The sequence below is a fragment of the Scyliorhinus canicula genome, chromosome 13, assembly GCF_902713615.1.
Source record: "Scyliorhinus canicula chromosome 13, sScyCan1.1, whole genome shotgun sequence".
NCBI lineage: Eukaryota > Metazoa > Chordata > Chondrichthyes > Carcharhiniformes > Scyliorhinidae > Scyliorhinus > Scyliorhinus canicula.
Window position 1 is genome coordinate 2,682,023 of NC_052158.1, and position 15,472 is coordinate 2,697,494.

The 15,472-nt window shown below is 50.2% G+C and overlaps 1 protein-coding gene across 3 annotated transcripts in view; it reads left to right on the forward strand.

Annotated features, from left to right (window-relative positions):
- The first annotated feature begins 289 nt into the window (after positions 1-289).
- Positions 290-15,472, forward strand: part of LOC119976768 (neural proliferation differentiation and control protein 1-like) — a 55,839-nt gene continuing 40,656 nt past the window's right edge. For 2 of the 3 annotated variants that reach the window (XM_038817513.1, XM_038817514.1), the window contains exons 1-2: positions 290-412; positions 14,904-15,050. In XM_038817513.1, the coding sequence (XP_038673441.1) occupies positions 328-412; positions 14,904-15,050 (232 nt within the window). In that variant the 5' untranslated portion in view covers positions 290-327. The remainder of the gene's footprint in view (positions 413-14,903; positions 15,051-15,472) is intronic. The other variant, XM_038817515.1, reaches the window with a different exon arrangement.

A 15,472-nucleotide genomic window follows, 5' to 3' on the forward strand; every position in this document is an offset into this window, starting at 1 on the left:
AGGTATCATTCGTGTGCACCTCTACCGCACTCCCTCCAAAGCAGAAGTGACCTAGAGGAGCTTTTATCCAGCAGTGTCATCCTTAAGACTCTGAATTCCAGAATTGGGGCTGACTGGATGGGAACTAGCAGGGACAAGATGGGACGAACGGCCGTGTGGCTCCACATTTGGCTGCCCTGCTCACTGAACCCTGCCAGAAACCCTGCACCTACCGCTTTCTCCCCATTCACACACCCAGCAGCATCCTTTATCAATGAAAAGGTCTCCTCCCACTCGAACGACAGCAGCCCCCAGCTCCCCTCCTCCTCCTCCTGTCGCAGTCTGACCATGGCTTCTGCCAGAGAGTATCTCTCCTGGTGCAGCTTCTCTGCTCGCCTCTGCCTGATAATCTCGTTGGCGATTTCCGATTCAGGTAAGGCAGAGAGAGAGAGAGAGGAGAGACAGAGTGAGGGAGCTCTTCTGCAAACCGGTTTCAAACAGAAGCATAAACAATCAATGCAAACAGCGTTGGGTGTAATGTATATCCGAGATAGACTTGTTTCAATGTTGGCGCAGCGTTTTGTTTTGCAAACTGCAAGACTTGAGCAGGAGGCTGACTTGTTGCAATGTGAAAGGCGCGATTCTCTTTTTTGTTGCAGCCACAGGTTAGGCATTTTTTATCAGTGGGGCTTTAACAGAGGACAGCTTTAAACAACCTGCAGGATTTAGCAGTTCTATCTGCCAGTGAGGTTCCCACGTTGAGGACTCACTCGGATTTGGAAAACGAGAGGAAGAAATCAGTGCTTCCTCCCCCCCCCCCCCCCTTTCTTATTTATGCCATTGACATCTGCATTGATTGACAGCATCCCAATTTAAACTTGTGTGGTGGTGGGGTGGGGGGGTTTGAGTTTGAGGATTGTCTCTCGTGGTGTCAGCTTCCTCTGCTCCCTTCCCCATGGGTGAGCACGGTGGGTGGGGATGGGGAAGAAGGGCCTCTTGTGTCAAGGAGGGAGGTGACCAATAAACATGTTCACATGGAGGCAGGAGCCCCAGGGAGGTCTTGGGGGGGGGGGGGGGGGAAAGGCTGGAGGTTTCACTCCTGGACTCGATGACCAGGGTAGGTGGGTACGTAACAGAGCCAAGACAGGCCGAGGTTCAAGTGTGAATCCTCCCAATGTAGGCCAGAGGCAGGTAGGAGTGGGAAGAATCCTGCGGAATGGGAATGGACGAGAGGGGGATTTAGGTGTTTGTTTTTTATTCATGTCCGGGGGGCTCACTGACTAGACCAGCATTTATTGTCCATCCCTAATTGCCCCTTGACAAGGTGGTGCTGAGCTGCCGTCTTGAAGCCGCTGCAGTCCCTGAGGTGTAGGTACACCCACCGTGCTGTTAGGGAGGGAGCTCCAGGATTTGGACCCGGCGACACTGAAGGAACGGCCGATATATTTCCCAGTCAGGATGGGGAGTGACTTGGAGGGGAAGCTCCAGGTGGGGGGGGGGGGTGATCCCAGGTATCTGCTGCTCTTGTCCTTCTAGATGGTGGTGGCCGTGGGTTTGGAAGGTGCTGCCTGATGAACCTCGGTCAGTTCCTGCAGTGAATCTTGTCGATGGTGCACACGGCTGACACTGTCCATCGGAGGTGGAGGGAGGGAATGTTTGTGGAAGGGACGGGATCAAGCGGGGCTGCTTTGTCCTGGATGGTGTTGAGCTTCTTGAGTGTTGGAGCTGAGCTCTGTTGTGTTTAGCTGCTTGGGATAACACAGGCTGCTACTTGACGCAGTCTTAACTAAAGGATGCTCCAGACTCTGAAATGAGTTCAACGTGTTTATTGAACTATTAACACAGTTCTCAAATGAGTTTGGCTCTCTGCTAATCTAACTGTAGTAACTCAGTCTAACTGTACCAGCTTGCTCTAAGCCACGTGCTGGGGTGTGATGCTGCTGATCAACCCTGTCTAACTCTCTAGATGTCTGTCTGTGGAAAGAGGCAGGGTGTGAGTGCCTCATCCCCTTTACAGTGTTTATGTCATGCCCCCTTGTGGTAATGCCACCTCTGAGTGTCCTGACTGCCCATTGGTTGTGTCCTATTCTGAGTGTTCATTGGTTGCATGTTTGCATATCATGACAAGCTCATCGAGACAAGTGGAGGGTTTATCATCAACTCCTGACTTGTGCCTTGTAGATGGTGGGCAGGATGATCTTTACCCATGGAGTCTGAACAGCCTGTATCCTGGCCCCATTGTAAGAGCTGCCGCAAGGTTACCCTGAGTAAGCAGCTTATATCATGAGGAGAGATTGCAGGAACTAGACTTGCATTACCTGGAATATGGGAAATTAAGTGATTTGAGTGAGGCTTTTTAATATTTTCAAAGTATGTTCAACGGGTAGATGCAATGAAAACCCTTTGGCTGGCAGAGCTGAAAAGGACAATGGGATTTAACCTTCAGATCAAAGCCAGATTTAGGCGACAAGGATGAAGCCCTGCCCCCACATTAAGGCTGGTTGCAGTGTGGATCTCCTTAGCCTAAGAGTTTAAAGCCTGAGAATGAGAATGTTTTATTAGCCAGGGCTGCTCAAGGCAAGGCATAGAATCATAGAATTTACAGTGCAGAAGGAGGCCATTCGGCCCATCAAGTCTGCACCGGCTCTTGGAAAGAGCACCCTACCCAAGTTCAACACCTCCACCCCATCCCCATAACCCAGAAACCCCACCCAACCAACACTAAGGACAATTTTGGTCACTAAGGACAATTTAGTCGATTCCCGACTCGGGTCACTGTCTGCACGGAGTCTGCACATTCTCCCTGTGTCTGCGTGGGTTTCCTCCGGGTGCTCCGGTTTCCTTCCACAAGTCCCGAAAGACGTGCTGTTAGGTGAATTGGACATTCTGAATTCTCCCTCTGTGTACCCGAACAGGCGCCGGAATGTGGCGACGAGGGGATTTTCACAGTAACTTCATTGCGGTGTTAATGGAAGCCTACGTGTGACACTAATAAAGATTATTATTATTATTTGAAAATTGTCCCGGGAAGAATGAAAAGCATAATTGTTTTATCGAGGGATATGGGTGTTGCTGCCAAGGCCATTTGTTGCCCGTCCCTAATTGCCCTTGAATTAATCCCATTTCAGAGGCCATTTAAGAGTCAACCACGTTTGCTATGGGTCTGGAGTCACATGTCGGCCAGACAGGGTAAGGATGGCAGATTTCCTTCCGCTAAAGGACATCAGTGAACCAGATGGGTTTTTACAACAGTTGTCAATGGTCATCATTGGATTTTTAATTCCATATTTTTATCGAATTGACGTTTCTCTATCTGCCGTGATAGGATTCGAAGACAGAGCATTAGTGCTGACCCCTGGATTCCGAGTCCAGTGACAATAGCACCTCCACCAAAGAGAGAGGTGGGGAGACAAAGAGATTTGCAAGTGAATGGTGAAGCTCAAGAGATTAAATGACAAACGGCCCAGTCACCAACATCGGCTTGATGGAGTGCGGGGAATGCACACAGGGCCTGGATTGGTGCAGGGCAGCCAAGTGATGCACAGCAATGAGCCACCCATCTGATTTTTGATGCTGATATGGGATGTGTTGGCCCGGACACTGGGAAAAACTCCTGGAAGGGTCCTTCTCTGTTTATTCTCTTATTTCCCCTTTTATTTTTGCTATTCCCATTTTGGCCCACGGATGAGTAATGGACCTGTGACTTTAATGAGCCGGTATCTTTTTTTAAATAAATTTAGAGTACCCAATTCATTTTTTCCAATTAAGGGACAATTTAGTGTGACCAATCCACCTACCCTGCACATCTTTGGGTTGTGGGGGCGAAAGCCACGCAAACACGGGGAGAATGTGCAAACTCCACACGGACAGTGACCCAGAGCCGGGATCAAACCTGTGACCTCGGCGCCGTGAGGCAACAGGGCTAACCCACTGCGCCACCGTGCTGCCCTTTGAGCCAGTATCTTTAACTCAAGCAGAAGCAATGGCCTGTATCTTTAAATCGAGCAGGAAGAATCCGGAAGGCTTCAGTGATGACTCTCTTTGATTGACTTGGCTGATGGCCAGTGAATTGGCACAAATGTCTGTGCCCTGCCCTGTGCCCGGTGATGATTAATTCCGGTCCCATTGACATGCATCTCAGTGTCACAAGGCTGGAGTTAATTTCACTTTGTTTCTGAAGCCTGGATGGAGGAGTTCTAACTCTCTCTCTCACAGATCTGACAAATTCTTTCTAGCAATCCAGTATAAGAGTTCTCTCCACTCTCCAAAAAAAAGGCTGATGCGAAGCAGAGACCAGAATCAGATAACTCTCTCTAAAAAACAGGCAGAGGTCAAGCAAGGTGCCTCTCCTGTAAGCTATATTGCCGAGCTACAAAGAAGATCATTACATGCTATTGACCAGAAACGTTAAACTGCACCCGTAATGTGCACTAAAGGACCCATCATCTGAAGCAAGGACTCTTACCTTTTCGTCTTAATCCTTATTATTTTTCCACCTTCCCTGACTTCTGTGTTTGTCTGTCTTGTGTATGTGGGGTTGGAGGGTGGAGCAGTTAAAGGAGAGGCAGGTATTAGCTCGCCATTAAGCGGCTGAGTTTATTGTATATTTCCTATTTGTTCTCATTATTAATCAACAGTAAGTGTGTTTAAACTTACAAACCTAGTGACTGTAATTAGTGGGCAGCCAAGGTCCAAAGACTTCAGGAATTGTTCTGCGCGCTATTGGTTAATTCACTCATGTTCTGATTCTGGGGCACTTGCGGCTGGAATTGACCGTACACTTGCCCAGGTTGGCATAACACCCCTGCTGTTCCTCAAAATAACATGGTGGAATCCGGGATGAGTCAACTGTGCCGGCCCCCTGCTGCCTGTCTAGTCCCACACAAGTGAAATGGGTCATTTCACAGTGAATAATCCAAGCTTTGGACCTGTAACCCAGCATGATGCAGCACCTTCAGATGAGGAGGCAAACTCGGCTGAAAGGAGCCTGGCTTCAGTATTGGGTGACTTAATGAGTCATTGCAAACCTAAACTTCTATTTTTGCTCAGAAAATCTAAAGATCTATTTTACTTTCATTCTCGCCTCTGAGTCAGTGATTTGTCAGTTCGAAGTTGGAGTACAAGAGCCAGGAGGCTCTGCGGAACATATACAAGACTCCAGTTAGACCCCAGCTGGCATATCGTGACCAGTTCTGGGCGTCGCACTATAGGAAGGATGTGAACACATTGGAGAGAGAGAGAGCAGGAGAGGTTTACAAGAACGGATCCAGGGATGAGAAACGTCAGTGATGAGGAGAGATTGGAGAGGTTGGGAATGTTCTCCTGGGAGAGAAGGAGGCTGGGAGGAGATTTGATCGAGATGTTCAAAATCATGAGGGGGCTGGAAAGGGTCGATGGGGAGAAAGTGTTCCCCCTCGTAAAATGATCGAGATCGAGAGTTCGTAGTATACATAAATGATTTGGAGGAAAATGTAGCTGGTCCGATTAGTAAGTTTGCGGACGACTCAAAGGTTGATGTGGATGATGAAGAGAATTGTCAGAGGATGCAGAACGGCTGGAGACTTAAAAAAAATATTTTTATTAAGGAATTTTGTAGATAGATTAAACACAACCAAAATCCGATAAAGAGAAACAGGAAACCTCATAATAAAAAAATAACACCCAACCACCTCACCCTCCTTGTCGTTCCCATCCTGAATAGGATGGGAATAGAGGGATACGGACCCCTGGAGATGCAGAAGGTTTTAGTTTAGACAGGCAACGTGATCGGCGCAGGCTTGGAGGGCCGAAGGGCCTGTTCCTGTGCTGTACTGTTCTTTGTGCTCTACGAGAGAGAGACACAGATTTGCAAAAGAAGCAAGTGCGATGTTGGGAAACCTTTTTCACAGCGAGTGTTTGGGGTCTGGAACACACGGCCTGTAAGTGAGGTGGAGGCAGCTTCAATCGAGATATTGAAGAGGGCGTTAGATGATTATTGGAATAGAAACAATGTGCAGGGGTTCATGGGAAAGACAGGGGAACGGCACTGAGTCACAATGCCCGTCTGGAGAGCTGGTGCTGACACGATGGGCCGAATGGCCTCCTTCAGCACTGTAACAGTTCTATAAAATCCCACTCCAAGCACATAACGCCCAGTGAAATGCTCAGGAAGTCTGGCTTTGTTTGGGGGTATCGTCCTTTTGATAAAACGTTGAACTAGATAACTATAGGCTGTCCAGGGGGGAAACATCCGATCCCACAACATTACTTCATAGAATCCTAGAATGGCTACAGCCCAGAAGGAGGCCATTCAGCCCATCCAGTCTATGCCTACTGTCCTTCGTCTTTCCCGTCCCAGAGTCCTTCAGTTGGCTTTCCCTTACGATTGAATCTGCCTCCACCACGCCCATCGACAGTGCATTCCAGATTGCCACCACTTGCTGCCTGAACAAGGCTTTCCCTCACGTCGCTGTTTTAAGAAGAGCTGAGGAGTTCTGCTTCATGCACTCTATCTTTCACTGTCCATCAATAAACAACGCCACAGATTATCGCGATGTGGAGAAACATGTCGTGCATGAATTGGCTGCTGTCTCTCCTGCATAGGATTCCGACAGTACAGAAGGAGGCCATTGATTCTACGTCAACCCTTCGAATGAGCACCCCACCCATCTACACTCCCCCGTAACCTAACTTTAAAAAAAAATAAATTTAGAATACCCAATTAATTTTTTCCAATTAAGAGGCAATTTAGCGTGACCAATCCACCTACTCTACACATTTTTGGGTTGTGGGGGCAAAACCCACGCAAACACGGGGAGAATGTGCAAACTCCACACGGACAGTGACCCAGAGCCGGGATCGAACCTGGGACCTCGGTGCCTTGAGGCAGCAGTGCTAACCCACTGCTTCACCGTGCTGCCCTACCCCGTAAACTAACCTGCACATCCCAGGACAGTGGAGGAAACCCACGCAGACACGGGGGAGAACGTGCAAACTCCGCACAGACAGTCAGCCGAGGCCGGAATCAAACCTGGGTCACTGGCGCTGTGGGGCAGCAGTGCCAACCACTGTGCCCACATCTTTTTTTCCTATCTTTTCTTTCAGTATCCTTTTCTTTGCCCCACTGACAGAGAGGTTTTTTTCGGACATAACAGAACACTTCTCTCTGAATCCCTCTCCTCCGTTTTTTTTGTTTAAGTTTAGAGTACCCAATTATTTATTTTCCCAATTAAGGGGCAATTTAGCATGGCCAATCCACTTAACCGGCACATCTTTGGGTTGTGGGGGCGAAACCCACGCAGGCACGGGGAGAATGTGCAAACTCCACACGGACAGTGACCCAGGGCCAGGATGTGAACCCAAGACCTCAGCGTCGTAGTCCCAGAGCTAACCGCTGTGCCACATGCCACCCTCTTCCCTCTCCTCCATTAAGATGCTGTGTGAAAGTTACTTCTTGAACCAAACTTTTTGTCACCTACTTTAATACCCTCTGATGGGGCTGAGTGTCAGATTAAGTTCGCTCAGCCCTCCTGCAAAGCATCTTGGTAGTTTTACTCCATCAAAGGAGCGACACAAATTCAGATTGCTCTGGCTGTTGGACAAAGACAGAATCAATCTCTCCCCTCCCTCCCTCCCTCCCTCCCTCCTATTGTTGTGTCAATATTGATGCATCACATTAATAAACTGAATCCCTGGGCAGCACGGTGGCGCAGTGGGTTAGCACTGCTACCTCACGGAGCCGAGGACCCGTGTTCGATCCCGGCTCTGGGTCACTGTCCGTGTGGAGTTTGCACATTCTCCCCGTGTCTGCGTGGGTTTCACCCCCGCAACCCAAAGATGAGCAGGCTAGGTGGATTGGCCACGCTAAATTGCCCCTTAATTGGAAAAAATGAATTGGGTACTCTAAATTAAAAAATAAACAACTAAAAATAAATTGAATCCTTATCATAGAATCATAGAATTTACAGTGCAAAAGGAGGCCATTCGGCCCATCAAGTCTGCACCGGCCCTTGAAGCTGTTTGGCCATCTCAACAGTTGAATGTTGGCGCCAGTTCATTGACGATCATTTTGATCCACCGTTCTTTCCAGTTAGGTGCCATTCATGTTGCGAATAATCTGTTCTATTCCCACTCCAGAGCCACCCATTGAGTGACCTTTGGATGTGGCACCTTCGCGTCAAGTTCAAGGAGTGAACGATTGGGTCAGTTTCAATGTGCGTGATTTGGTAACCAGGTTGCTAGGTGTTAACCGGATCCTCTCCAAGCGCTGACGTTAAAACCAATACACAGTAACTTTCTTACTGGAGAGAGTTTATTGACTTTGTTAAAATTACTCCAATCGCCCAGTGTCCCAGCTATCCCCATTTATGCTATTTTAGGTTGACCCAATTAAACTAATTTAAACAAACTAAGGGACAAATTGAGAGTGCAGCTCCTTAAAGGGACACTGTATCAAAAAAAAAGACAAATTGCAATGGAAATTTAAAACCTCAAATCAAAATGTGATTGGTGGAGTCAAGATTAGCAGGGTCAATAAAACGGCCCAATGCCCACGGAGCCCAGCAGACACGGAAGATCTTAATCATGCTGGCAGACACCCTGTGCTACACCCGGCCACAAAAATAGCCACGGTAGAGGGGCACAGTCATGCCGGGCGATGCCCTCGATCGGCCGTCTGCCTGGACCTGTTCATGGTGAGTTTGGCCAGGCTGAGGTTCTTTAGGAGGTCCTCCTCCTTCAATGTCTCCCTCCACACTTTGCCCATAGATCAGGAATGTAGGGCTGAAGTCCAACAAAACTGTCATTAAAGGTTTTTCAAATAACTGACAAGGGGGTTGCAGTCCATGACATCTTATGGTTACCTGGTCAGCTTGTTACTCACAGCCTGTAAATTTAGTCAGGATGTGGAGTTGGCCTAAGGTGGAGCCTGGGCCAATATGGTGGAGGTGAAATTTAAAGGGATGTACCTGCTTACGAGTGGCATGGAGGGGTGTCAAATCATTTTTTTTTTTTTTTCTTAAATTTAGACTACCCAATTCAAATTTTTTTCGAATTAAGGAGCAATTTAGCATGGCCAATCCACCCACCCTGCACATCTTTGGGTTGTGGGGGCGAAACCCACGCAGACACGGGGAGAATGTGCAAACTCCACCCGGACAGTGACCCAGAGCCGGGATCGAACCTGGAACCTCAGCGCCGTGAGGCAGCAGGGCTAACCCACTGTGCCACCGTGCTGCCCTGTCAAATCATTTTTGTCTCCTTTAAAATACAGGTCAAACCAATCGTTGCTGAGGCTGATTGGAGGTGGATGGTTGGGGTGATGGCCATTGGGTGCCTGGGCTGGTGTTGTGACCTGAAAATGGGTGTGTGAGGCCGTGCCTCAGGGCAGAGGTCTGTCCCCTCCATTACCAAGACGCTAATCCCCGGGATAACGGGATTGTTTTAGGATGAGAGAGTGAGAACACTGGGACACCATGGACTGGAGTCTCCACACCCGCGGGTCTGAATCGGGGCCGGCGCAGTTCACCGATTCTGCGGGCCCCGAAAAGCGGGGTACGCGGGGAGTGCACTGCGCCGCCTGGGACCTACCTGCGGCCATTGCCAGAGGCCCCGCTCCACCATTCTCCACCCCCGACCGGCCGATTGGGGGGGGGGTCTCTTTTGTGGGTCCAGCTCCGTGGTCTGAGTCCGCCATGGAGCACGCCCTGGCCGCTGGAGGCCGCCGCCCTGCGCATGCGCGACCTCTGACCCGGAAGTGCGGGGGCCCGTATCTGCAGCAAAAGCTGCTAGATCTACTCCGGCTCCCTGCTAGGAATCCGTGTCCCTTTAACCCAGGTTTTCTGGCCTAAAACTCCGCCGTTTTGGCATCGCCATGGAGACACAGTCCCAGTAATGGAGAATCCAGCCCTATATTCTTTAGAGGTTCGGAGAATGAGAGGTGATCTCCCCGAAGCTGACAAGATTCTCACAGGTCTTGCCAGGGTAGATGTGAACAGGATATTTCCCTGAGCGGGTGAGTCGGGAACCAGGGGCCACAGTTTGAGGATTCGGGGTCATTTCAGACCGAGTTGAGGAGGAATTTCTGGACTCAAAGGTGGTGAACCTTTGGCATTCACGACCACCGAGGGCTGTGGAGGGTCGGTCATTGTGACTGTTTCAGACAGAAATCAATAGAGTTCTGGATATTAATGACATTAAGGAAAACGTGGATAGCATGGCCAAGTGGATACGCGGTAGATGATTGTGTTAATCCCACTAATCACATAGTTAGGAAAGAATAAATCAGACGTGAGCCATCACATTAAGGCAGCCTTATTTTCTACAGATAATGTTTCTTATTCCTAATTTTATGGGATCTGGGCTTCACTAACGAGGCCAGCATTTGTTGCCCATCCCTAATAGCCCTTTGAGAAAGTGGTGGTGAACTGCCTTCTTGAACCGCTGCAGTTATCGAAAGCTACAGTGCAGAAGGAGGCCATTCGGCCCATCGAGTCTGCCCCGAACCATCGAAAGGGCACTTTTCCCTTGTCCACTCTGCCTTATCTCCATAACCCCATAATTTAGCCTGCACACGAAGGGGCAATTGATCACAGAAAATCCAGCCATGGGCGGCACGGCAGCACAGTGGTTAGCACTGTTGCTTCACAGCTCCAGGGACCCAGGTTCGATTCCCTGTTGGGTCACTGTCTGTGCGGAGTCTGCACGTCCTCCCCGTGTCTGCGTGGGTTTCCTCCGGGTGCTCCGGTTTCCTCCCACAAGTCCCGAAAGATGTGCTGTTAGGTGAATTGGACATTCTGAATTCTCCCTCTGTGTACCCGAACAGGCGCCGGAATGTGGCGACTAGGGGAGTAACATTACACAGTAACTTCATTGCAGTGTTAATGTCAGCCTACTTGTGGCAATTAAGATTACTATTATAACCCGCACATCTTTGGACTGTGGGAGGAAACTGGAGCACCCGGAGGAAACTCACACAGGCATGGGGGGAGAATGTGCAAACTCCACACAGACAATCATTGAAGGCCGGAATTGACCCGCGTCCCTGATGCACTGAGGAAGTCGTGCTAACCACTGAGCCACCCTGCCACCCCAGTCCCTTGGGTGTAGGTACACCCACTGTGCTGTTAGGGAGGGAGCTCCAGGATTTGAACCCAGTGACAGTGAAGGAACGGCTGATATGGAATCATAGAATTCCTACAGTGCACAAGGAGGCCATTAACAGCAGGAACTGACCGAGGCTCCTCAGGCAGCACCTTCCAAACCCACGGCCACCACCATCTAGAAGGACAAGAGCAGCAGATACCTGGGATCACCCCCCCCCCCACCCACCTGGAGGTTCCCCTCCAAGTCACTCCCCATCCTGACTGGGAAATAAATCGGCCAATCAGCAACAAACGCATTCCGTGAAAGGCAAATCATCATAATTTCTTAGCACTGGTACGTCCTGGGCGGCATTGTGGTGCACTGGTTAGCACCTCTGCCTACGGTGCTGAGGGAGCCAGGTTCGATCCCGGCCCCGGGTCACCGTCCGTGTGGAGTTTGCACATTCTCCCCGTGTCCAAAGGTGTGCGGGATAGGTGGATTGGCCACGTTAAATTGCCCCTTAAATGAAAAAAAAATTGGGTACTCTAAATTTAGTTTAAAAGATGCACTGGTACCTCCTAAACCGCAGGGAAGTGAACTTTCAGGGGGAGCGAAACATGATGGGATACACAAATTTGCGGCGGGGGGGGGGGGGGGGGTGGTCGCGATGGATGAGAGCTGGCACGATTTCAAACTGAACCTCTCAGCCACGATCTGCTCGAATGGCGCAGCAGGCCCGATGGGCCGAACGGCTGACCCCTACGTTCCTACGTTGTGCAGACTTAAAGGTGGGAAGAGGTCAGCCGATGACTGTGAACCTGTTCGCACGCAGCAAGCTGGGGAGAGGGAGGAAGGGAGCGGGGGAAGTGTTTTCCCGTTGTGCAATTAATTCGCCCGGCAATAAAACCCCGTGTGGTGCAACGGTGCCACAGCAATTCGACACCTCCCTGAGGTGAGATAGGGCAGCACGGTAACACAGCTCCAGGGTCCCAGGTTCGATTCCCCGCTGGGTCACTGTCTGTGAGGAATCTGCACGTTCTCCCCGTGTGTGCGTGGGTTCCCTCCGGGGAGCTCCAGTTTCCTCCCACAGTCCAAAGACGTGCAGGTTAGGTGGATTGGCCGTGCTAAATTGCCCTTAGTGACCAAAAAAGGTGAGGAGGGGTTATTGGGTTGTGGGGATAGGGTGGAAGTGAGGGCTTAAGTGATGCAGACTCAATGGGCCGAATGGCCTCCTTCTGCACTGTATGTTCTATGTACTGGATTACGGGGCTAGGGTGGCGGTGTGGGCTTGAGTAGGTGTGGGCTTGAGTCGGGTGCTCTTTCCAATGGCTGGTGCTGACCCAATGGGCCGAATGGCCTCCTTCTGCATTGTAAATTCTATGATTCTATGAAAATCTGAACCTGTTTCTGGCAGGGAAGGAAAAGCAGCCATTCTGAGTAAAGTGAACCTGCATTAGGGCCCTCCCCCCCCCCTCCCACGATCATCCAGCAATCCAAATATTTACACAGGAGAAAAAAACCAATTCGGTGCAACATGCACAGACGTCATCTTCCCCAGGCTGTATCTATCAGCCGGTATCCATGGTTACCATGATGGACTCGATGGGCCAGCCAGCTTTCACTTCGACTGAAAACCTGCTCTCTTGTCGTTTTCACGATCCACTTTTACTGAGGTCAAAACTGGGCGAGACGTAAAGGCAACTTGCTGACAAGAGAGGGCTTTGTGTCTGTCGCTCTGTCACAGCTTTGACTGCAGAGGGCTCCGTCTCCGAAGGCACTTCACGGCCGGCTTGGGGCGGTTAGCGTCGCCAAGGCCGATGCTCCCCGTGGCAGTGCCGCTCTGTCGGAGGTGCCAAAGAGGTGTCGGACACATGTAACCTCTCCCCTGGCAGGGACACTTGAATATTCCCATGGCACGGGGAAGAAAGGTCAGCAAGTTCACCCCGGTGTCCTGTCCAATCTTTATCCATCAAAAATCATCACCAAGCAGATTATCTGCTCATTTATCTCATTGCTGTTTGTGGGAACTGTCAGAGTTCTTGTTTATTTCCCTTGATCCCATTTCCTTTGTGTTATTTTATTATTTAAAAATTTTTTTTTAGAGTACCCAATTAATTTTTCCAATTAAGGGGCAATTTAGCGCGGCCAATCCACCTACCCTGCCCATCTTTTGGGTTGTGGGGGTGAGACCCACGCAGACACGGGGAGAATGTGCAAACTCCACACGGACAGCGACCCAGAGCCGGGATCGAACCTGGGGCCTCGGCGCTCTGAGGCAGCAATGCTAACCACTGCGCCCTCTAATTTCATCACTTTGGACCATCGAACCATAATCAGGATGGGCCTTTAAGCAGAAGGCTCAAGGTTTTTGTTTCTTTTCTAAAAAATAAATTTGGAGTACCAATTCTGTTTATTAAGGGGCAATTTAGCGTGGCCAACCCACCTACCCTGCACATCTTTGGGTCGTGGGGGGTGAGACCTACGCAGACAATGTCCTCGGCACCAAGTGGATTTTAGGAGCCAGGTTTGGAGGGAGTCGGAATGATTAGTTAACTGGCAGCTGATGTGTTGGCCAGGGACAGCGTTCTGCCTGACGATGGTCAGTGGTTGGTTTCTGCATGATGCTTTCTGAGAGAAACGGGGCAGAAGTGTTTTGACCGTGAGAGTGAAAGAAACTCTCTCTCCCCCTCTCTCTCGCTGAAGTAAACAAACTGCTTTATTGTTCGAAAGCCAGTGAGTGCCCAGCACACCCTTTGCCTTGAACCTGAAATGACGGTGAGTCTGTCGAGAAAGTAGACAACCTTGCCAGAGAAAACCAGCCCAAACCGAGAAGGAAGAAGTACCAAAATGAAAGCCTGAACTTCAGAAAGACATTGATTGGGAGTTATCCTTAGTCTTTTATCCACCATCCTTCCCCCTCTGTGGTGAGTGTGTGTGTAGAGATTGGGGTAGTTAGAAAGGAGGGGAGTTGGCAAAGGCGTAGTAAATAGTTACATTTTCTGTCCGTTTAATTACAATACTGTACCCAATGAAAGGTTACTTGTGTTTTAAAGTTGCAAAGCTGGTGATTAGTTTATCGGACTCAGCTAATGACTTTGGGTGTTTTAAATAAAACCTCATCTCACCTGCGTTGCGTCTCCAGGTGAAGTAGGACTGGAATAGGGCGGCGTGGTGGCGCAGTGGTTAGCACTGCTGGCTCACGGCACCGAGGACCCGGGTTCGATCCCAGCCCCGGGTCACCGTCCGTGTGGCGTTTGCACATTCTCCTCGTGACTGCGTGGGTCTCACCCCCCCCCCCCCCCCCCCCCCCTCTCTCCACCAACCCAAAGATGTGCAGGTTAGGTGGATTGGCCACGTTAAATTGCCCCTTAATTGGAAAATAAAGAATTGGGCTCGCCACATTTATTTTTGAAAAGTGGGACTGGAAGTGACTGCGCGCTAGCCCAGGGAGTTGTAACAGAGCTTGGCTTCTGCATTTCCCACCTTACAATAGTGTTCAGGCCAGAAGGTCTGTCCTTAGTTATGAATCCTCGGATTTGAAGGGGTCAGGGTTCAAGTATGGGACGAGCATTGGCACATTTCGGATGTAAAGTCAAACCAAAGTTTGCCCGCTGCCCTGCGTTCGCTCCCCTGCCAACATCCCCCAGAGCAGGTTATCTGCTCATTTTCCTGCTTGCGGGATCTCTCTGCGGTGGGAATGTAGCTGTGGATTGGCATCTTACAACGGGGTGAAGATGTGGTAGGCGCTAGATAAATAAAGGCAAGTTCTCTCCTCAGCTTGGGGAGAGCAGGGCTTCGGCGATTCGATGCACAACTTGCTCCTTGCATCTGTGCTTCTCTTGACTTCTTCTGTCTGTCCGCAGCTTCGCAGTGCCCCAGACGTCTCGACTGTACCCTCCGCCGTCGCCACCCCTGCCCATCGGGGTCAGCTGACTGTGGCCGCTGTCTCCCTCACTACCGAGAGGACCAGGAGAGAAAGTGCGTGCTCGCCGGGCAGCCCCCGCAGCTGGGTGAGTGGACGCTACGTTACTTAATTTACCTGGTGGGTACCAAACAGAACCCCTGAGGCCCAACGCGCCCAAACCCAGGTGTTGCCAATCCACACGAGCTGCCCCTCCCTCACCCTAACCCGCTTCCCTTCTCTCTATCCACCGATCTCCCTCCCACTCCTTCCTCTCTCATGCAACCCGGAACACAGAGGCCATTTTAACCCCTCAAATCCACTCCACCTTCTGATTAAAACATGGCTGATTTGGGGCCTAGCTCCATTTTCCTGCCTTTCCCCGTATCCTTCAGCACCGGTAGTGAAAATCTATCCATGTCAGATTCAAAATTAACAATGGATTAAGCATCAACTCCGTGTGCTGAAAGAAGTCTCGAAACTCTGGTGATGGTGGCGTAGTGGTATTGTCACTCGATTAGTAAACCAGCC